This window comes from Lissotriton vulgaris, chromosome 3_1, assembly GCF_964263255.1.
Source record: "Lissotriton vulgaris chromosome 3_1, aLisVul1.2, whole genome shotgun sequence".
Classification (NCBI taxonomy): Eukaryota; Metazoa; Chordata; class Amphibia; order Caudata; family Salamandridae; genus Lissotriton; species Lissotriton vulgaris.
The window spans coordinates 2,103,824,147-2,103,847,557 of NC_141689.1; the positions used below are offsets into that span (position 1 = coordinate 2,103,824,147).

General features: G+C 49.7%; 1 protein-coding gene across 1 annotated transcript in view; it reads right to left on the reverse strand.

Annotated features, from left to right (window-relative positions):
- Nucleotides 1-23,411, reverse strand: part of OCIAD1 (OCIA domain containing 1) — a 231,046-nt gene that overhangs the window by 24,223 nt on the left and 183,412 nt on the right. Inside the window, exons 6-7 of the mRNA XM_086962661.1 lie at nt 15,472-15,680; nt 2,096-2,248 (exon numbers count right to left, since the gene is read on the reverse strand). Of these exons, the coding sequence (XP_086818787.1) occupies nt 2,096-2,248; nt 15,472-15,680 (362 nt within the window). The remainder of the gene's footprint in view (nt 1-2,095; nt 2,249-15,471; nt 15,681-23,411) is intronic.

Here is a 23,411-nt window from a genome sequence, read left to right on the forward strand (position 1 = left end):
TTAGTTTCATAAATGCAAGCATGTGCCCAGTATGTTTTCTTACGCTTGTATTCTTTTTTTTATCTTGCATACGTTGTTGAGTTTTATTGAATTTTATTGTGGTTGTGTCAGAGGTTGAAAGGAGGAATACATCAGTAGATAGATGAACGGTTGTAAGCAAGATAAGTGAAAGAGTGCATGTATAAAGACTTATTGGGTGCCTGAGCCCAACATGACACAATGGTACTTTCATTAATAAGCCATTGGATGGAGATATTTAGATAGGGAAAATATTTTGGTAGTTATGTTTTTTTAATTGGTTTTCACATGGAACTCAGGAAAACAGTGCTGAGCCTTCCAATAAACTGTTCCTCTTCTGGGTTTACCCTACAAGCCGGTCATTCTCCAACCCTCTTTCTTGAGATTAGCACACAAATTACAATAAGTTACTCACAGGTTTTATTTTCTCTTCAATGTTCAACAATTTAGGCAAGTGGCACAGCAACAACGAACATACAAGACAAAGAACCAACAATGTGAGTAGCCGGGTGGAGTGAGGGATAGGAGGTATTTACAGGTGCAGTAAGGCATAGAATGGTTCGACTTTAGCGACGCCTACAGGAGCCTCAGAGGAAAAAATTTAACAAGTAGTAGGGTAAGCAGGCAGATGTCTGTGGGGTATCAAGCAGGACAGTCTTTTAGACATGCGGCCTCTCTTTACCTGATGTTAATCTTGTAGAATGAGAGAACACCAAGCCTATCAGTGATTGGCTGTTTCCTGGTGCGCATGACTTAACCACAACCCCTACTTCTGCCATGCCTCTTGCAGCCTCTTTCTTATCCGTACAAACACAACACGAGTGATGAAACTTTTTAACCAGTCACCCCTGTAAACTGGAATGGTGTGCAAAGAAATGATGGATTTAACCCAGATCTGTGACTGGGGGTGAATGATTGGTTCAGCATTTCGTTCATCATCTGTTCTTTTTGTATTTTTTGCCCTAAGTAGGAAGGGTATGCCCAGACATGTGTCCCGTTCTCGCTATACCACCAGAGCCAAGCTAGCCTGGCAGATGAGGGGTGATACCCCGAAACCTGTACCAAGATGCTTGTTTCTGGTCCAGGGAGGACCTGGCCTGGCAGTTTGAGCTGGACTGTTCCCATGGCGAGCAAGGTCAAAACTTATTTGTGTATGACAGGGTCTAAACTGGAATGTGTGGTCTGCAAAACAAAAGATGGATTTAATCTAGATCTCTGACAGGGTGTGAATGTTTGATTGGTTCAGCATTTCGTCCATCATCTGTTCTTTTTGCATTTGTCGCCCTAAGTGGAAAGGGTAAGCCCAGACGTGAGTTCAGTGCTCACTACACCACCAGATTCAAGCAACCCTGGCTGATGAGGGTTGATTCCCTGAAACCAGTCCCAGGATATTTCTTTCTGGTCCAGGGAAGACCTGTCCTGGCACTTCGGGCTGGACTGTTCCGATAGAGAGCAGGGTCAAGACTGATTTGCATATGGCTGGGTCTAAACTGGAATGGCGTGGTGTGCAAAAAAACGATGGTTTTAACACAGATCTGTGACTGGGGGGTGAATATTTTATTGGTTCAGCATTCTCTCCGTCATCTGTGTTTTTTGCATCTTTTTTATCCAGGGGCAGGAGAATTATTCAACAATCTAAATTGGCTGTCTTTGTGAAATCCCAAAACAGTTAAGTCTTCTAAGAGATGTGGTGATGCAGGGTAAGGTAGGGAGTTAATTTACTGTAAGTGTTACAACGAAGTCTGAGCCAACCTAAAACAGTACAGCCTCTTCTGTGTTCTAAGAATTACTGCTAGTGTATGAGGGCCATCACTTTGCCATAGGGGACTCGTTTTTTGACAGCATGTTTTAGCTGCCTGATGTATTGCGCTTTGAAAATGAGAACCTATCTTTTTTACCAATCTTGAAACTAACATGGCCAGAGACCTTTATGTGGACTGTAGCAGTTCCAAGTATAGTTTCCATGCTAATTTGAGGAATAGGCCATTTTGTCTTGAAGTCCAAAAGTCTATTGAGACTGTCTGTGCTGTAGCTGTGAGGCTTTCACACTGTGGAAATACTCATTTTGCAGGGTTACCTTGGGTCCTGGGAGGTCTCTCCTGGGCAGGTCTGCCAGGGGCTTCGCCCCTGTGTGTGGCAGCCACTTCGAAGGTGTCCCTGTTCTTGCTCCTCAACTCGTCATACGTGACCGGCTTTCTCTTGGGCGCCTCTTCCAGGAACGGGGTGGGTTCTGTCGAGACAAACGCAGTTAACAGGATGCTTGCAACACTAACAACAGTCAAAAACACCAGGCCTTGGAGAGCGGCCAACCACATGAGCATTACAGAAAGCAAAAGTATTTTTAACTGAAGCTATTTTATTTCCCACGGTACTTTTTTTTTCAAATGTGGGTTATCAAAAGCAAATGTGAATATAGATTTCAACACGACACGGATATTCCATCCACTGTTTCAATTATAAAAAAAAAAAGCAAATAGGAGAAAATGCTATTGATAATGTGGCGCAGAGTGAAAATGATTGGAGGATTTAGAAGCAGAATTGATCACTAGCTAATTATGGAGATGATGCTACAGAACACCGTCACCATAGCTACACTAACATGCAGAGGCAACTCCCAGAATGAGTTCATTTCCTCACAAAGCCAAGGTCACATCACGGTTTTCTCATGCTGAATGTACGCGTGAGGCGCGCAGCCCGTCTTCAAAACCACGTTTATGAAATAAAAAACACGTCCAATTCACAATTTGTAATAGCAAAAAAAAAGTAACAAGTGCACTTAAAGCAGCTGTCAGGCGCAAACGTTAATAAGCAGTTTGAGTTGAGAAAATAAGGCGAAAAAACGTGCACTATCATTCAGTTAGCACTCCACTCTTGGTGGCACGATGGAAGGTGGCACTTAAAGTGTCACGGTTTGGGACTCAGCGGTTTCTCTTTCTTGCCTACTGAAAGTCAGTGACACACAGAAGAGTGTGCGGGGTGGGGACCGGGAAACTCTTTGGAAGAGCACAGAAAAAAGTTCAAATCAGGATAAGATGGATGGGAGGACGGGAAGTTAAGAACATGTTTTTGGGCATCTAGAAAATTATACTGAAGATGATTCCCTCATAATACATGTATTTTGTAACATGAAAGCCTTTCTGTGGTGAGGTTGACAATTTTGGTCCAATATCCTTAAAGATATAGAGACCAAACATGAAGGTGAATATTATCCCTCCTGCCCAAGATGGTGGGTACTGAATTTGGAACTAAATTACCCACCAGGATAGCTTCATCGAGCAGCCAAGACCTAACTCAAAGGACGTGGTATGAGGGTTAGCCTAAATATACATAGAGCAATCCGGTTCATGTTCTGGTTTATGTGTAGGGACTCCTCGTAAACTGGAACTTCAATACCTCAGGTCACATTTACGATAGCGGCATGGGCCAACAGCTTTTTAAACCAACAAATCTAATCTTGCTGCTGAGAATGTACAGTTTAGTTCTGAGCTTAAAATTAAATTACTGCGAAGTGCATAGGCAGCCTAAAGGCCTAATGGCCAGTCGGGATCTAGTGGGCCAAGGGCCTACCAATAGCTGGTCCAACATTGAGCATTGTCGGGTGATGGGGACTGGGTCGTTTGCTATGCGGGACAGCCAGGTTTCTACTCAAAGATTTTATCTTCTGACTTTCAAGTCCCAACCGAACACATGAATACACTTCTAAGGTCCCAGGACACCGCAGGAGGCAGAGATCATAGGTTGTCAGGCAGAGGCCAATAGAGGGAGCCCAATTGCCTCTGGACAATGGAGTATTTCCAAGAAAAGGCTTTTTGCAGCTTGTGATTACTCTATAGCCACACAGAAGGTCAATCAACTGAGGATTGGAGCCCACTTCTTTGATGTGAGTACAATGGGCAGCAGGTCTAGGCCTTCAGGGCTCCTTTCAGTTTACAAATATCAGTTCCAGTCCTCTTCTGTTCTTCCACAGGTTTAGAAGTGTTCTGAAGTAGGTGTCTAGAGGTGCCACATTTATTCATGGGACCGGTTAGGGGGTTGATTCACTCCCTGGAAAAGCCCTAAACAATAAGTTAAAAGTTACCGGGGTCAACCGTACCCAGGTTTTCAGTAGTTCCGGTTTGCCTTAATGCAAACAGGCAGTGGCGTAGGTGGGGGGTGTGGCTTTCCGCACCTGGCGTCATTTTTTTGCGAGGGCGGTGGCAAACCACGAGCTGCCTTGTCGGCATCACTAAAGTCAACCCCCCCACTCATAGTCCCCGTCACCTCCACCAACCCCCCCTCCCCCTCGGCATGGTCGTTCACCACCTACTCCCCCCGCCCCCCAAGCTGAGGTATCTCCCCAGGCATCAAAAGCCCTAGCTACGCCACTTCAAACAGGATCATGATGCCATGGGTTCGAGTATCTTCAAGATGACAAAAGTCTTCGGCCATACTAAACTTGTGCTCTGAGGACTGAGGTCCTGAGACAGAACTTTAATAGGACAAAAGCAAGTCTTTCAGCAACCAGATGAAAAGGGATCCACAAGAATTGTCTTGGCATCCTGTTCTCTTCCTTTCAAGTGTGCCCCACATGTTGCTCAACAGACAGATTAAGCAGGAACTAACACTGTGCTTTGAAAAGGAGGCCCAGATACCCCACCACTGCATATTCAGTGGAGTTCACAGGCTTCATCTCTGCCCATTCAAATCAGCCCACTGTTTGCTCCTGGGAGACATTTCACATCAAATCAAGACTGTGCTCTGGATAAGAGATGGCAGAGACTTATGCTAATAAGCCATCTGATAGTTCAGGTAGGTAAACAGTAACTTTATAAAAATTACTTTTTCATAATATGTATTAAAAATGCAAAATGACTATTGAATTTGATTTTTAATAATCATTGAAAATAGCTGTTTTATTATTTTCTACTTATTCTCACTCTGGGGATACACTACTCTTTTCTACGTAGGAAAGCTAAGCCTGCCACAGTGAAAATAACAATTTGGGCCTTGTCACTGTAGGGAAAGGGTAATATTCATTTATTTACATACTTTTAAATACTATGCATCCTGTCTTGTGGGATACAATGCCTGCACAGGGGTAACTAATATTTAAAAGGAAGGTATTTACCTGACAAAAGGGTTATTTTAAGAGGTTGTACTGCAAGCTTACACTACAACTGTCAGGCTACAGAGGATAGGCCAGAAGACATGCTTTGCACTGCCACTTTAGCGCATGATAGAACAGTTGCTGCAGTCCACAAGTGGCATTTGACTTCAAATCACTGGGTTCACTTTCTATGCCATGTTCTGGGTACCTTTTAGGCAAGTTAAATTTCTCAATCAGGAATAAACCAACTTAGCTATGGTTAAACGGCAAGTACAAAAACCCTTACTTCTGGTTAGCAGGAGAAAAATGCAGAGAGCTATAAACGCAGCAAAAAGGTAGGGTCAGGCAAAAGGTGAAACATCTGGGGTGATCTTGCAGAAACATCAGAATTCCTACACCGATCATAAAATAAAAGGACCCGGGGTTTGAATCCTGGCCTCGGCTCAGCATCATGTAAATCCAGGCAAATGTCTCTGTGCTGAAAAAAAAACTGTGTCTGTTGTGACCTTGTCCTTGGGCAAGGTTCGCACTGTGCAAGACTGCCAAAAATAAAACATGGATTCTGCCTGTCAGCTATGATCTAATCTCATTCCCAAAGAATTAAAGGCAAAGCATTAATGTTTGATGTCAGAAAGAGATACTGGTCTGGTGGCTGAATTGCAGTGTGACACTTTATAATCTTGGAACAATACCTGCTGCCATGCTTGATCAAACTGTATGATCCTAGGCAAATACTTAGGTTCAGCAAGCCTCCTTTTTAGTCATTCTCACATATGAGAGCAGCTTTAAATATGTGAGCTCAGGAGGTGCGATTTACTGAACCCTCTCTTGTGTTTGATGTAATAGCCTATTTTGCTGCTCCATCTATAATAAGAATCTAGGTAACATTTAAGGTGCGCCTGACAACTACCTTGCTTCATAGTTTACTAATAGCATTGTAGTCAGGGCGGGAGAAGGAAGGTCTCTCAGTTCATGTTTGAATACGTTCACCTTTAATAAATAAATACTTCTCAATGCAGGGATGTAATGTAATGTACCAAGGTGAAATGCGTCGGAGTGTTCAGGAAATACATTTTTTCAATTTTGAAGATAGCTTATATTCTAACATGATGTTATTTGCATGATTTACATGCCAGGTATTTTCAGGCATCGGTTCGTAACCAGGCTCTTAGACTCTGACCCTTGGCTTGGATCTTCCTGGTAATTTGTTTGCTCACCCACTTCAAGGGCCAGGTAAAAAGCCTGCACCCTGCTACTGTTAATCAGCTGCTACTAACCAGTTATGCAATGGCTTGTCGGGACGATGGTACTCATCCATTGGGTGCTCTGCCATCACCCAACAGTCATGCAATCTTTTGATGAGCCACAGATAAAATCATGTAGGGCACATATCAGGGAACTCTGAACATACGTCTCCTGCACTGGAAAACATCTGTGTTGGTCAGATCGAGAAATGCGGAGCAGGTAGTCCAGGGCCACTGAGTCAGGGACTTTTGACTCTACGGAGGCAATGCAACTGACTTCTATTTGGCTTTAAAAGTGCAATGCAACTAAAACAATCTACACTGTGAACTTTGGCTATATGTACAAAAAGTAGGAATTGCGATTTCCTAATTGCGGTTCTTACTGAATAACAACAGGGGCGGCTCTAGGCTCATGGAGGTCCTGGGCAGGGAGCGTAGGTAGGGGGCCCCGGAAGATGGAGGCCGGGCGGGGCGGAGCACGGAGGCCAGTCAAGAGGGCCGGGGGTCAGGGTGTTTGGAAGTGGAACAGAGCCGGAGGCTGCCAAATCCCTGCCAGGGACCGGAACGCAAATATGTATCCATCCTCAGAGGATTATTACATTAAGGATATATATTGGCGTGGTGGCCCCTGGGGTTTGGTGGCCCTGTGCAGGTGCACAGCTTGCACATGCCTAAGGCCGCCCCTGATAACAATTAGGAAATGACAATTCCTAATGTAAGAAAACGAACAACTATTAAAAAGTGACTCCTAATGGATCAAATATCCATCTACCTCATGAATACTGATGAGGTAGGTTGCAGTTTGAAACCCTTTAGGAATGATGGACCCAGGGTTGGTGGACTGCTGCCACCACATCTGTGATTGCTTTTTAATGAATCTTTTTTTGTTTAAATGCAGGCTATTTTCCTCAAGGGAAAACAGGATGCATTTAAAAAGTAGAAAATGTAACTTTTAAGTTTAATTTTTGTTTAAGAGATGGCAGTGGTCCGTGGGATCCCTGCCTGCTTTTAGGAAATAACTTCGTTTACATTTTCAAAGAGGAAACGGTCCCTTAGGGACCCTTTCACAGTAGCAAATGATTACCACTGCCTTGTTAGTCGCAAATCCAAATGGCGATTCGGTAACATGTTACCGATACACAATTTGGATGCATACATACATACAAAAATGCTTTTTTGTGGTCGCAAATGGGCCGATTCGAATGAGACTGCAAAACTATTTTATACATATGACCCTTTGAGTGTTAGCCAATTTGATACCTTACATTGTCTCCAAATCCATGTGGAAACTTTGTGATTCCTGTGACTACAACATTCCCAAAGGTGAGTTACACAATTTATTAACTTTTTCCACATGGCCCGGGAGCAGCTGGTGAAGCAACATTTAAAGGACGCCAGCGCAATTTTTTTCCGAGATCCCTATCGTCGTTCAAGTCTGTAATTTTATAATGGCATGCATGATTACAGACACAATAGCGGGATTTCCTGCTTTGTTTTGTAAAATAGCCCAGTCACACCACCACCATGCCATTGATTAGCAAACCGCAAGACTATGGGCTGCTGGACAAACTCCTTATAACCTTGTTTTGTTTAAGGAGACAGGAAGGAAAAGCACTGCTTAATGTCCCCACACAAATGACTACGTCCTTCAGTAAAAGCATTTCATAATGGACATGGATCAGCTTTCAGCTTTACTATACTAACGGAAAAGTTTAACCTATTACAAGACCTCTTTACTAAGGAATTTTGTGCACTAGCTTGTCTACCACTGCAAAAGAGAATAATTTCTATTAAGGACTCATTCCTGTGACATCTCTGATTCACTGCTAGGCTTTTGGGTATTTGGTATCTTTTTCTTTCATGAGAAATCAACAGCACATAAACTGGCTATTAAACAAAGAAAATGTGGTATTAACCTTCATGCGATGTAAAGTGCCACCATGTGATGGTGAGATGCTGCAGGTATGGCACGTCAGCGATAACAGATACCATTTCTAGGTACTGCCAAAGACATGGATATTTGCAATGGAAGTTAAATAATTCTTCTGACAAACGCCTGTCTACAATTTCAGTTACAGACTATTCTCAGCCTTGATTTGATGGACACCAGTTACCACTCTACACAGAATAGGGCGGATTCTATGTGCAGGCGAGGTAGGGTAAGTTAATAAGACCACAACAACTGCATGCCTGGGTTAAGTTACAGTCTCCCTGTATCCTTCTGTTCTAGTGGACCAGTATACATTTCACTGCTGGACATCCTGAGTGCTAATTTGGAGGCAGAAGGCTTCCTATAGGTGAGTAGGTCCTACCATCTTAGTTCCCTTCCCATCAGCTATGCATATAACAAGTTAGACAACGTTACAGTACAGAAGAGACGGAGAAGAAAAACAGAAGCAAATCAAAGATCTGTTGTGTCTGTCCTTATGAGAGCTGCAGGAAGGGTGCACGATGTGTACCAGGTACTCTCTACTTGCATGTTTTGAGATGGTGGAGGTGGAAACGTTTTGTAGGAAAGTTATCCTTTTTGCCCTACTAACCCCCATTTTTGACTGATTCTGGTGGTTACTGACTCAAAGTGCCCTGGGCTCTGCTAACTAAGCCCAGGGTCATTGGTCTGTTATCTTAAAGATATACGATAATTGGTATAATTCTAATTGGCCAAGAAAACCTACCTGTAAGTTCCTGGTATATGGTAGTGCATTACTTAAGTGTGCACTGCTATAGTGTCTGGTGTCATTTTAAAGTCCGGTCTGCCTTGCAGGCTGGTTTCAAAATAAAACTATGTCCAAATTCGACTTTTGAATTTAAAGTATTTTTAAAGCCCCAAACCACCTTTTTATACCTTATACATCACCCCTAAGGGCTGCCCTAGGGGGAGTGTCCAGGATGGTACCTGTGTAGGAATCTTCCCGGAGCTCCGCTGCCTGCCCTCTGCATAGGAGCATATCAGTTGCTCCTGCGGCCCTCTAAGACCAGGTCTGCATATATTTTATTGCAAGACTGCAGCCCAGAGCCTGAGTGGCTACAATCTCGGTGACGAGCCCTGCAGCCCAACGAGACCTAGTTGAAGCTCTCCCAGGATGGCGAGCGCTCCAGGCCGTATGCCTGAATGCCTGTCTTTGGATGTCTAGAACCTGCAGGATCCCCGTGAACCTGCCGCAACAAACAAGCAGATGCACCTGCCCGCGCCTCACAGCGGCACTGTCCGACCGATCCGCAGGTGGGTACCGGAGTACACGAGAAGGCCTGCATGTCCCCCACAGCCGAGTGCAGGGGAAGGTAGGCAGGTACGCGACCCGAGATGGCAGTCCTTGCAGACTGCAACACCTCACTCCTGGCTGATGGTGAACCGGTGCCCTACTGTTCCCACCTCCATGCATACCTGTAGTGTCTGTGGCCTGGGTTGGAGACCAATGAAATGCTGTATGCAGTTTTCCACCAGCAAATCTGCCTGGAGGCCATGTGTAGAGCTTGTTGAGAAGACATTGTCTGCCACAGTGTGTCTCTAATTATTGTCGGACTTTTGGTGATATTCCTGTCAAGTGTCCTCCCCAGCCTGCTGATAGCTTAGGGAGTGGTGCCGGTGAGTGGGGGCCCTGCTGGAGAGCGGGCTGCGACCTACCTTGCCTGCTTTGAGTACAGAGAGAACTGAGATACTCCTAGAGATCTGAGGCATCATCTCCCTCTCTTGGGGCAGACTTCAGCTTGGGGGCCCGTATAGCCTAGTCTAGTCTATGCCCTGACTTGGCACTGGGACAGTCCTTCTGGCTCCCCCGAGACTCTCACTCAATGTTCACACCTGTTTTGTTGGGTCCTCCTGCAGTTAAAACTTGCCGCCGCATGGGCCCCCAATGGAGGGATCGTCCAGCCCAGTGGAGACACACATTTTGCAGCCAACATCACTCGGGTGTCTGGGGGTGAGCCACATGGAGGAGCTCTCCCTCAGCTCCTGGATCTCGTCTCCCAGTCCTTTATTGGTAGCAGCTAGTGCCCTGGGGGTCCCAGGCAGACTTTCAATCTTGATTGACCATGCAGTACCTGGGGTGCTCCCAAATTTCTCACTTGCTCCAGACTGCATCTCTTCGATGGCACAGAGGACCCACATCTCACGCCACTATGACTTCTCAGCGCAAAGCAAAGAAAGACAATACCCTTAAAAACATGTTCTCCAAAACCCCTGCAAAGAATACAAAACTGCCCAAAGATACATCCCCCCACTCTGGCCCAGACCAAGAGAATGGTGGGATCGGTGAGAGAGAACGCTCCAGTGACATGGCCATGTTCAGAACAACATATTTGGGATCCTCCGAGAGGATTTTGCAAGCCTTAAACAAGACATAGCGTCAGAGGTGAAGGACCTTAAAAGAGATGTCGGTGACTTGGGCCAGGGTGTGGACTTGCTCAAAAAAACATAGGATTCCCACGAGGAAGAACTGGATAGTCACCACCGAGAACTCCATGAACTGCAGGACAAGAATTTGGAAAAGCACTACTAATTGGAGAATTTAGAAAAACTATCTCATTGCTCCAATTTAAGGTTCAAGGGTGTTTCGCTGCAGGTGGTACCAGGGAACCTGGAAGACTTTGCTGTTCATCTTTTCCGTCATGCGGCTCTGGAACTCACGGATCAGACATCGTCCACTAATGCATTCACAGGGTAGGCCGCCACTCCCGCTCCCCAGGACAAGCACTAGACATTCTTACTTGCGTGCCCTAGACAGAAGGAGATCGTACTATCTGCAGTGCGTGACATGCCTACTGATTACTTTGAAGGTTTCAAGATGGAGCTGTATCAAGACCTTTCCCCCATGACACTACAAATGCCGCCAAACCCTCTGACTCTTAACGGACTTCCTCCGCGTGAAGAGGGTCAGGCACAAATGGTGACACCCATTTCGCCTCCAATTTGTTTGGAACAATGAAACTCAGAGAATCAGAGCCTTAGAGGAGGCCCCTACACTGATAGATATGCGGTTGCTCCCTGGGGAACCTCTGGCCCAGCCATCTTCACAGGGTTCAACTTCCCCTTCCACAGGCCTGGGACGGTCTGCATGCCTGATTAAAGGCAAACTCTGCAAGCATTCTGAAACTGAGAGTCACAGAGAACGAGCGGAGTTGATACGCCAACTACAGAGCCATGATAATGAGTCTGAGGTGGACAGTGACCACTGATGTACCAACAGTCCTAGGTTACCTCAAAGCGGCCCAACAGTAATATGGGTCCTTCAATATGGCGATCCCAAATTATTTTCTGGTGATAGTCTTAGGTCCCGGGGCACAATCTTTCCCACGTAGCGGATGTTTTTGGCAGTACAGCTCCTCCAATACTTTGAGATGGAGAGACTTTGGACCGACAACATGGACTTTCAAAGTTTGATTACTTGTGTTTTCAGGCGGGGAACAGCTTTGTTAATGTTCTTTGTTTCCTACCCCCCTTTTCCTTATGACGACTTATGTATGCATACTTCCTTTGTAGACACCGCACAGCGATTTTGGCAAAGGATCCCTTGCTCACTCACAGGTCCATTTGGCATTCACCAGACTCTAGCCAATGCTTTGCCAGTGATTAATATACTCAGCCTTATATTAGGCCCCTGTAAAGTGGCTAGTGCTTCTCTCTCTTATCAGAGAGGCCAAATGTGACATTTGTTTTACACAGGAAACCATTTGGAAGCGGCTATGAGCTCTGTGGTTTGACTGACAATAATTCTCATCAGGTCCTGGGAAAAATCCCGGTAGGCAATACTTTCGCCAAAACACATTCCCAGAAAGGTGACACACTGAGATATCTGGAAGACTCCTTTCGCTGCATATTGACATAAAGGGACATAGGATCCTTTAGCCAACCTCTACGGCACTAATGACCAACAGGACGCCTTTCTGAAGGAAGAGTTGGGTCATATTCTTCCTACCCCCCGACATGGATATTATTGTAGATGTGAACTTCAACATAGTCGTTGATTCCCAGTTAGATAGGTCTACCCCAAGAAAAGGGCAGACTGGTGCACTGTCCCCTGCTTATAGGCACTGGCTAGCCGAGGTAGGGTTGACAGATCTATGGCGACAGACATAACCGGCTGTACAGGACCACACCTTTTTTTCTCTGCGGCACAACTAACGTACGCATGCATCGATTTTATCCTCACCTCTCCGCGTATCAACAGGGCCACATCTGCAGTAGACACTGGGGTAGCTGTTCTTTTGGACCATTTATCTGTCACTCTACAATTCACACCGCTTAGCTTCACTCCGTCCCCCTGAACTTAAAGTGTTCACACTAAGCTCCTCATCTTACATGCTTACAGAGATTAAAGTCACCATAGACACCTTTCTAGCTATGAATGGCACACCGGTTACATCTATCATGCTATTGTGCAACACACTAAAGGCAATGGTGCAGGGTCAGTTTATCGTCATAGCAGCACACCTTAATACAGACAGATGTAATAAATGAGCACAGCTTGAGACTATGGTAAGGGACCTCGAATCCACCCATAAGCGTATTGGTTCGCTGGCAATCGATCGTCAACTTACGGCAGCCTGCAAGCAGTTAAAAGCCATAGAGATGGACAGGGCAGAATATGCCTTGTTAAGCGTAAAGAAAAAATATTACACATGAGGGAATAATAAGGGATGCCTTTTAGCCTACCAACTTTACTATCAGGCTGTACACCAAAGAGTAAGTGAGCTGATGAAGTCAGACGGTGCCCTGACTCATCAGGAGGATCGCCTACTTTTAATCCAATTTCCTACACCTTTCCTTACTTTTTCTCAAATATCATGCGGGTTGCAGTAGTTTTTAATTATCACATAGAGGAATTTTAGCCCAAGGAAAAAATTCTCCCTCCTGTAATAGCCGGCTTCCTTTACGGAGAAGGCTACAGCACAGCAGATTTTACTTATGGCAGTGGGAAAGGACATAGGGGTGGTAAGAGGAGGCTTTTAGCTCTGTAATCAAACAGGAAGTGCATTTATACTTCTAAACAATACAGAGAAGTGGGGATAGATAATGTAATATGCAGATCCTATGAATGTCGGGATGTAATCAGAGGTGTGCTTTCTCACACCCTGTATAATATCAATGTGATCGCAACATAAATGGAATGGGACACGCCTCACCCCACTACATGCATGCTATCATCTTCACTTAGTCACAGGTCCCAGTGGGTGACATGAATGAGAAAGCTCATAAGCGAGGCAGCGAGAACACTGAGAACCGATTAGGGCAAACCAGCCGGCTGCCAATAATAGAGTTTCTTGTTCTGCTGAGCTCGCCTGGGGGTGTTTCAGAAATTACAGTAACATTGTTCACGGAACAATACTTGGGTTGTTACCATGAGTACCAGATGAGCTTCACGCACCCACACGGAGAAGCCTACACCCAGTGGGCTCTTCTGCAAAATCTCTTGTTTTGTATTTAACCCATCCCAGGTTCTGATGCAAATGGTCTGACTTCAAGGAACCGAATGCTAGTTTTCAGGCAGTGGAATTAAAGAACTCAGTGAAGCAGGGAAGGTACCGGAGAGCCAGGTGGAAGGATTCAGACAAACGAGAAGCACAAGAAGCGATGCAGGAGGCAACCGTCCGGCCTCTGTGTGCCTGTCAGAAGGCTGCACTTAAGAGCTGCAATGCTGAACATCTGGCACAGCCTCAAAGAACACACTGGCTGCCAGGGAGGATCTGCAGACTGATGATTTGCATTGCACTCATTGAAATGAAGTGTTCTAAGGCTCATGGGTGAGATCACCAGACTGAAAGGAGTGCACACAACTGATCAGTCTTCAACAAAGCACAGCCAATGATGGGAGCACGCAGACATTAAATAAAACCCCAAACCTACAGGTCTTTCGAATCTGCAGCAGGGATGTGAAAAACGTTCATCAAAACAAAAAAAGTTGCTGCTGAATACCTTGCACTAAAACAGCCACCTTCTGGGGGGCAATTATAATATAAAAATACAATATAAATTATAGTACAAATTATACACCCGATTTCTGCAACGTCCTTTCAGCGAGTTATCTCTTAAAATGTTCTGAGAGTGTATTTGTCAATAATAATGAGAATGGGACAAATTTAGTAAGGTATATTTGTATCCGTTTGGTACTTATGGGTGCAAAAACCATTATTTAAGTGTGCAAATTCATGTCAGAAATTTAGAAATATTCAATCTACATTTTTATGGCAGATTTTTCTGAATGAAAAAATCTGCTCACATGGGCAGATTGGGGGTGGTTTGGGTTGGTGGTTCTCAAATTAGGAGACTACCTACAAACGTGCAAGTTTGGGAGAAATATGAAACTTTTGGCAGAAATATTCCCACTCACACCTACTAATGGTAAGCACAAAAATCCATATCATATCGGAATGGAGAGGCTACACCCTAAATGTGAAGTGTAGGGAAAGGTTTTCTCCAAGTACAAAAAGAATGTGCTAGTAGACCAGCAAATAAAGTTGAAAATTAAAAATGCACTTTTGAGTTTTATTTCCCTGTGTGAATCTGTGCGAATTCCAGGAACTTCAGATATAAAAGCCAATCATAGGTGTAAGACTATATGTGTACATTTTTCACTTTCCTGCTCAGACTTTGGTGAAGTGGTCAAAACGTGTTCTTTACACACTGATTCCCCTCGCTTTGATTAATAACATTATTCACTTGCAAGAATAGCTCTTGCTTTCATGGGTGCACCAGTCAGTTTACAGGTGGAACACATATGGTATTCTTGCAAAAATTCAACAGCTCGTCCAACAGAAAAGCAGATAACACCCAGCCTCTCAACGACTGGTTATATGGCAAATCTTAATGCAATTAAGCTCTAAGTTGTGCTTCAGCTATAAGAAGTAACCAGGTATTGCGGGATGGACAGTGGAAAGAGGTTGCGTCTCTTGCATCCTGCTCTTCATGATCCATATGGCTCAAGGCTGCTACCCTGAACCTTCCTGCCCGTGACCGTCCACAGTGGACCTGAGATCTTAGGAACCCAGGATAGGAAGCAGCTGTCTGAAGTTACAAGACCACCACATCAAAGGTTACTCAGACCAGAGCAGACATGTTCTGTCAAGTAAAGCGCATCGAGTGTGCCCGCCTCCTGCTCCAATCTGGACTTCTTGCCAGGGGTTTACCTTGTGCCGCGTGGTCCGAGATTCCGCTGGGGGAGGACTCGCTGAGGGTGGCACTGAAGGGCACCGGTTCGTAATTGGACTGCTCCTCCGCGCCTCTGTACTCGCTGGCATACATGGAGGAGGCGGGCGCCTCGGCTGCGGGCGCGGCTGCTGGGAACTGCTGCCCGCCTTCTGTGTCTGTAAACTCCGACTTTCGGCCGCCGGAAAACCTAGAACATGATGAACACATTTCAACATTCATTTGTAAAGTTTTCAAGGAATTTGGCAGCAGTGCAACTTATTCTCCTTGCCGGTATATTCGAAACTAATTAATACATTGACCTTTTAGAAATCAAAGTTTAAGTGGCGCTCGAAAACGCTATGTTATAAACCAGAAAAATTATCAATATTACTGGACTTGAAATGATCTGAACTGCCCAAATCACTCCTCTATGAAAGGATGGATCAGGCTAACTGCTTGTGCATCCATTTCAGTTGCCTGGAACATACCAAAGAAAAGCAAACAACACATTCACAGAAACATGTGAACGGGTACAACACAACTGCGAAGTGACACTTGCAGAAACGATGCACCTGCATACCCTTGTTGTTGGACAGGCCACATGAAGGGCTCGCTCCCTCCCCGCATGACAGGGCCCGGACACCGGCTCTCCAGGTGCTACCCACAGAAGCAACCCGCACTCCGTCCCCTACGGGACTCCTGCCCCCGGACATCTCTGTATCACGGGCCCGGGCCACCGTCAGCACCATTGCCCGGCCCGGCCGCCATCTTGGACACTGCACCACGAGGCCGCATGGCCTCAGCTCGACCCCAACCCTGGGCCTGGCTAGGCCCCGGCACCACCATCCACCCAGGAGGTGAACGGACCACTTGGCAGGTCAATGGGAGGAAGAAGTGTCGATGGCTCTCCCCCGCCAGGTGCCGATCGCCCCCAGCCTCCCCGGGCGCTGGCTCCACCCCCCTGCTGGGTGTCTGGACTCCCTCATCCCGGACCTCCCGACCTCCAAGTGCGAGGGTCCGGACATCAAAGGCCGCCAGACCTATAACTGGGGCAGCTCCAGAGCAGGAAGGCAGTTGTATCCTGGAGTCGAGAGACACCGAGAAGAACTCATCCTTGACGGACTGCTGGCGCTGCCGCAGCCCTGCCTTGTGAACTGTCGTCTTGTCCGCTGCCGCTGCCGCGGCCCTCTGCAACCTTCATCCTCGCCGGGACCTGCTGGCGCTGCCGCGGCCCGTTGTAACCACCATCTTCGTCGGGACCTGCTGGCGCTGCCGCGGACCGTTGCCACCTTCGATCTCTCCGGGACCTGCTGGCGCTGCCGCGGCCCGTCCTCCTAGAACGACGAGCTCGAGGATTGTGAGCTACCCATCATCTCATCGCAACTACCATTTTGGTAATAAGACTGTCCCGCTACCCCCTTTCCCATCCAAGAGACTAGAATCGAGGGGACCCCTGAGTCCAGACCTCCTTGTACCATTCTACCGTACCTCAAGATTGCCTATAAAGAACGTTAAATCTTATCTTTGTGTGGTGTCCATCTGTGGGGGGGAAGTTACTTGTCTGTACGATCGCTGGAGACGGCTCTCCCCGGAGACCTCTCCCCTTGTCCTCGGCCGACCCTCCAGGTCCGTTCTAACATTGGTGGCCAGCAGCGGGATCCGAACCAACGCGTAATCGTACAGAAAGCAACTCACCCCACGACTAAACCACAATGTCGACCCAAGAGAGCGGGTCTACGGAGAAATTCCAAATGGAAAAACTGGAGGAGTACAGCCATCGAGAATTAAAACAATTTTGTATGGAACTGGGCATTGCTACCACCGGTCTGAGCACAAAAGATGACTTTAAACACGCCCTAGAATCGTGGGCAGAAGCAAATACCGCCGGTACCCGGGACCAACACATCGAAGCACCAGAGACTAGCACCGCTCCTTCCGAAGAAAGGAGAACTAGTCTCTCCCGGGAAGAGATCCAAGAGCGAGAAAAAAGCAGACTGCACGAATTAGAGTTGGCACGGCTCAAATTGGATGGAGAACTAAAACTAGCAGAACAAAAATTGAACCTAGAACACTTACGGCTCCGAGAAGAGCGGGAAGAAAAGCAAAGACAAAGAGAGCTCGAAGAAAAAAGACTGGCATACGAACACGAGCGCAAACTGGCAGAAATAGAACTACGAAAGCAAAACAAAGACCTGGGGATGCCCGAGCCACCGCGCACCCCAGGAGCTACAGAACCAAAGGTCCACATTCCCAAAGATGTCGTCCGAGAGTATTACCGAAACGACGACATACAGCAGTGGTTCAAGGCCTACGAGATCGCCATGACCTCCCACCGGATCGATCGAAGTGACTGGGGAGCCGGTCTATGGGGGAGGTTCGTCAATGAAGGCCGTGATGCCCTGTTACAGCTCCGGACCATCAAATGACGTCCTATGATCACATGAAGGCCGCCCTCCTCACTCGATATGGGCTGACACCCGAAATGTACCGCCAGAGGTTCCGCGACTGCACCCGAATCCCGGGTACAACTTGGGTGGAATATGTAAACTATTTCAGCCGAGCCTTGAGGGATGGATCAAGGGGAGCCACGTAACGACCTACGAGCAGCTTTTTAACCTCGTCGTATGGGAGCACCTCTCCAACAACTGCTTCGTCGAGCTCAGGCAGCACCTCCTCGACAGTAAATTGACTGATCCACGGCAGCTCGCCGCCGAGGCTGCCCGATGGGAAACCACCCGAGTGGGCCGGGGTGGGCCGAACGAGCAGAACAGGAACAACCAAGGCCATCACCGTCCCCGAGGAGGAGGAGGAGGCCAGGGCCGGGGGAAAGACGCCGTCCCGGCCGCTCCCGCTACCAGCACCCTGCCCCCGGCCGGCCGGGGCAACCCCCCGATGCGCCCGGGATTCAGAGCCAATGTCACTTGTCACCGGTGCCAGCGAGTCGGTCACTACGCCAATGACCCGAACTGCCCAAAGAACCAGACTCCGGGGCCCCCCCAGGTAGCTGCCGCCGCCCTAGGAGAAGAGCAAGTCTCCGAAGAGCATGAAGAATACGAACAAGAGCAACAAGAGTGGGAACCGGCCGCCATGGTCCTGGCGTGCCTAGGGGGAAGAGACATGATCCCGCGGGCTCCCCTACCCGCCAACACCAGAAAATACAGTCAGTGGGTGAACATAAATGGGCGCAAGGCTGAAGCCCTACGTGACACGGGGGCCAGTGTGACGGCCGTCCGCTGTCACCTGGTGACCCCAGAACAAATCCTACCGAACGTTCTCTGCCCCGTCCGTTCAGCCGACAAATCGGAGAGCCTGTGTCGGATGGCCTGCGTCCCCTTCGAATGGGGAGGAGTATCCGGCATGCTGAAGGTGACGGTCCGCGATGATGCCCCCGTGGACTGTCTCCTGGGGAACGATCTCGAGAGTTCCCCGTGGGCCGCCGTGGAAAGAAGAGAGCACCTGGGGATGTTGGGCCTCCCGGACTGGGCGTGCGTAACCACCCGGTCCATGGCAGCCCGCGCCATCCCCCGACCCGAAGAACCCGAGTGGCCAGCACCTCCTCCCCCGATCGCTCCAGTGGGGGACGCCGACCACGCCGACCCCCCGGAACAAACCCAAGAAGAACTCGCTCAGCCCCAGGACCTCCCAGACCTGGCCCAGTGGCGTCAAGAAGGGGGACCCACCCAGGAACAATTCCGTCAAGAGCAAAAGACATGTCCCTCCCTCGAGGGACTACGACAGCAAGCACTCGCCCAGAGCGCGGGAGATACCGCCGGGGCCCACTGGATCTATTGGGACAATGATCTATTGTACAGCGAACAAAGAATCGCCGAGTTGGGGGCCAGTCGAGTGTTGGTGGTGCCCCTCCGTTTTAGAGACTTCCTGTTGAACTTGGACCACGACGTCCTCCTGGCCGGACACTTGGGTCAGGACAAAACCTACAACCGCCTGGTGACCCACTTTTACTGGCCCAAAATGAGAAATGACGTACTCAACCACTGCCGGTCCTGTCCCACTTGTCAGGCCAGCGGGAAGAGCGGCCGCAAACTCAAGGCACCCCTGCAACCCTTCCCGGTGGTTACCACCCCGTTCGAAAAAGTGGGAATAGACATTGTGGGGCCCCTGGACCCCCGAACAGCACAAGGGCATCGATTCATCCTGGTACTGGTGGACCACGCCACCCGCTATCCCGAGGCCATCCCCCTTCGAACTGTAACAGCACCGGTGGTCGGCCGAGCCTTACTGGGGATCTTCTCCCGGGTGGGCTTCCCCCGGGAAGTCGTCAGCGACAGAGGCACGAACTTTATTTCAAAATATATGAAATCCCTCTGGCAGCAGTGTGGGGTCACCTACCGATTCACAACCCCCTATCACCCGCAAGGAAACGGACTGGTTGAGCGGTTCAACCGCACACTCAAGGGAATGATTATGGGGTTGGAAGAGCCCCTCCGCCGCCAGTGGGATGTGCTACTCCCGTGCCTCCTCTTCGCCTACCGAGAAGTCCCTCAGAAGTCCCTCGGCTTCAGCTCCTTCGAACTCTTGTACGGACACCCTGTTCGAGGGCCCCTCAGCCTAGTCAAGGAAGGTTGGGAGATGGCCCCCCTGAAAACCCCTCCAGACGTCTACAAGTACCTCCTGACCCTCCGCAATCAGACCAGGCGATTCCGAGAGATCGCCAAAGCCAATCTTGAGGCCAGTCAGGAGGACATGAAGAAATGGTACGATCAGAACGCCTCCTCCATAGAGTTCGTACCTGGCCAGCAAGTATGGGTGATGTCCCCCACCGAACCTTGTGCCTTGCAGGATAAGTGGACGGGGCCCTTCAAGGTGATCGAGCGCAAGAGCCCCGTCACCTATCTCATCGACATGGAATCTCCCCGGAACCCCCTCCGGGTCCTCCACGCCAACAGACTCAAACCCCACTTTGTGCGCTCGGAGCTCAGCCTACTGATGGCTACAGACAGTGGAGCGGAAGAAGACTCCGAGCCCCTCCATGACCTACTGAGGAACCGTGAGAAAGATGGTTCAGTAGACGGGGTCCGACTCTCAGATGCCCTAACCTCGGAGCAGCGCCAAGACTGTCGGGCTCTCCTGCTGCAATTCGCAGCCCTATTTTCCCTCACCCCAGGGGTCACCCCCTGGTGCTTGCACGACGTGGACACTGGGGACAGTCCCCCTATCAGACATCGGGCGTACCGCGTACCAGATCGGGTATGTGCCTGCATCCAAGAAGAAGTGTTGAAAATGCTCACACTCGGAGTCATCGAACCCTCGGACAGCCCCTGGGCCAGCCCAGTCGTGCTGGTCCCCAAGGCTGCTGCCCCCGGCACCACCCCTGAGCTCCGATTCTGCGTTGACTATCGGGGTCTGAACGCTGTCACCCGGACCGACGCTCACCCCATTCCCCGAGCCGATGAACTGATCGACCGCATGGGGGCTGCCCGCTACCTCAGCATCTTCGACCTGACAGCGGGCTACTGGCAGATCGGCCTCACCCCCAGGGCGCAAGAACGATCCGCTTTCTCCACCCCAGATGGTCACTACCATTTCAAAGTGATGCCATTCGGCATGAAAAACGCTCCAGCAACCTTTCAACGCCTGGTGAACCAGGTATTGGCGGGCCTCGAAGAGTTCAGCGCCGCCTACCTGGACGATATCGCGGTTTACAGCCGCCACTGGTCAGACCACCTCCGCCACCTCCGAGAGGTCCTGCAGGCCCTCCAACAGGCCGGCCTCACAATCAAGGCCAGCAAATGCCAGATTGGCCAGGGGTCCGTGACCTACCTCGGACACCAAGTGGGGAGCGGTCTGGTGGCCCCCCTCCAGCTCAAGATCGCTGCCATCCAGTCCTGGCAGCCACCCGTAACGCAAACCGAGGTCCGGGCCTTCTTGGGGCTCACCGGATACTACCGGCGGTTTGTGAAGGACTATGGCAGCATTGTGGGGCCCCTCACGGCACTTACATCCAAGAACCAGCCAAAAAGAGTCGACTGGACTCCCGACTGTCAAGCGGCCTTCGAGAAGTTGAAGGTCGCCATGTGCACCGCCCCGGTACTCCAGGCTCCCGACTACAGCCGGGAGTTCATCGTCCAGACTGATGCCTCCGACCATGGCATTGGGGCCGTCCTCTCCCAACTGAACCCCGAGGGAGTCGACCAACCAGTGGCCTTCATCAGCAGACGTCTGTTGGCCCGAGAACAGCGCTGGAGCACCATCGAGAGGGAGGCCTTCGCAGTAGTATGGGCCCTCAAGAAGCTCCGGCCCTACCTCTTCGGTACCCACTTTCGGGTGCAAACAGATCATCGCCCCCTGCAATGGCTAATGCAGATGCGGGGGGAAAATCCCAAGCTCTTGCGATGGTCCATCTCCCTGCAGGGGATGGACTTCACGGTGGAGCACCGCCCTGGCCAGGATCACGCCAACGCGGATGGCCTGTCACGCTTTTTCCGCCTCGAGGAGGAAAGTCCCCAAGAGGATGGGTGACTCTCCCCGCCTTCAGCTGGGGGGGACGCATGTTGGACAGGCCACATGAAGGGCTCGCTCCCTCCCCGCATGACAGGGCCCGGACACCGGCTCTCCAGGTGCTACCCACAGAAGCAACCCGCACTCCGTCCCCTATGGGACTCCTGCCCCCGGACATCTCTGTATCACGGGCCCGGGCCACCGTCAGCACCATTGCCCGGCCCGGCCGCCATCTTGGACACTGCACCACGAGGCCGCATGGCCTCAGCTCGACCCCAACCCTGGGCCTGGCCAGGCCCCGACATCCCGGCACCACCATCCACCCAGGAGGTGAACGGACCACTTGGCAGGTCAATGGGAGGAAGAAGTGTCGATGGCTCTCCCCCGCCAGGTGCCGATCGCCCCCAGCCTCCCCGGGCGCTGGCTCCACCCCCCTGCTGGGTGTCTGGACTCCCTCATCCCGGACCTCCCGACCTCCAAGTGCGAGGGTCCGGACATCAAAGGCCGCCAGACCTATAACTGGGGCAGCTCCAGAGCAGGAAGGCAGTTGTATCCTGGAGTCGAGAGACACCGAGAAGAACTCATCCTTGACGGACTGCTGGCGCTGCCGCAGCCCTGCCTTGTGAACTGTCGTCTTGTCCGCTGCCGCTGCCGCGGCCCTCTGCAACCTTCATCCTCGCCGGGACCTGCTGGCGCTGCCGCGGCCCGTTGTAACCACCATCTTCGTCGGGACCTGCTGGCGCTGCCGCGGACCGTTGCCACCTTCGATCTCTCCGGGACCTGCTGGCGCTGCCGCGGCCCGTCCTCCTAGAACGCCGAGCTCGAGGATTGTGAGCTACCCATCATCTCATCGCAACTACCATTTTGGTAATAAGACTGTCCCGCTACCCCCTTTCCCATCCAAGAGACTAGAATCGAGGGGACCCCTGAGTCCAGACCTCCTTGTACCATTCTACCGTACCTCAAGATTGCCTATAAAGAACGTTAAATCTTATCTTTGTGTGGTGTCCATCTGTGGGGGGGGGGGGGGGGGGGGGGGGTTACTTGTCTGTACGATCGCTGGAGACGGCTCTCCCCGGAGACCTCTCCCCTTGTCCTCGGCCGACCCTCCAGGTCCCGTCTAACACTTGTCCATTCCAAAGTAGGCCATTACAGCACTTTAACGACGGGGAGCAGTAGGAATGACTGCCAGTGCAAGACTGTGCCAGTAAAGATATCATCTGCATAGTGAGTAACTCTCCTACCACTCCAATGGCATATCGCTGGAGGAGGGGCTGCAGTGAACCGGAAATAACCTTTCGGGCGGGTCAATTTATGATTATTCTATACTATGCTTCAGGAGACTGACTATACAACAGGAAGCGTGACAGCAGTGCACCGCTTGCCTGTCATTCAGTTCCATGCCCAGAGTGCCAGCTCCCAAGTCTGCACACAGGCACCATCATCACTTCCTACTGGTGGAGGTGGACTCAAGGGCAGT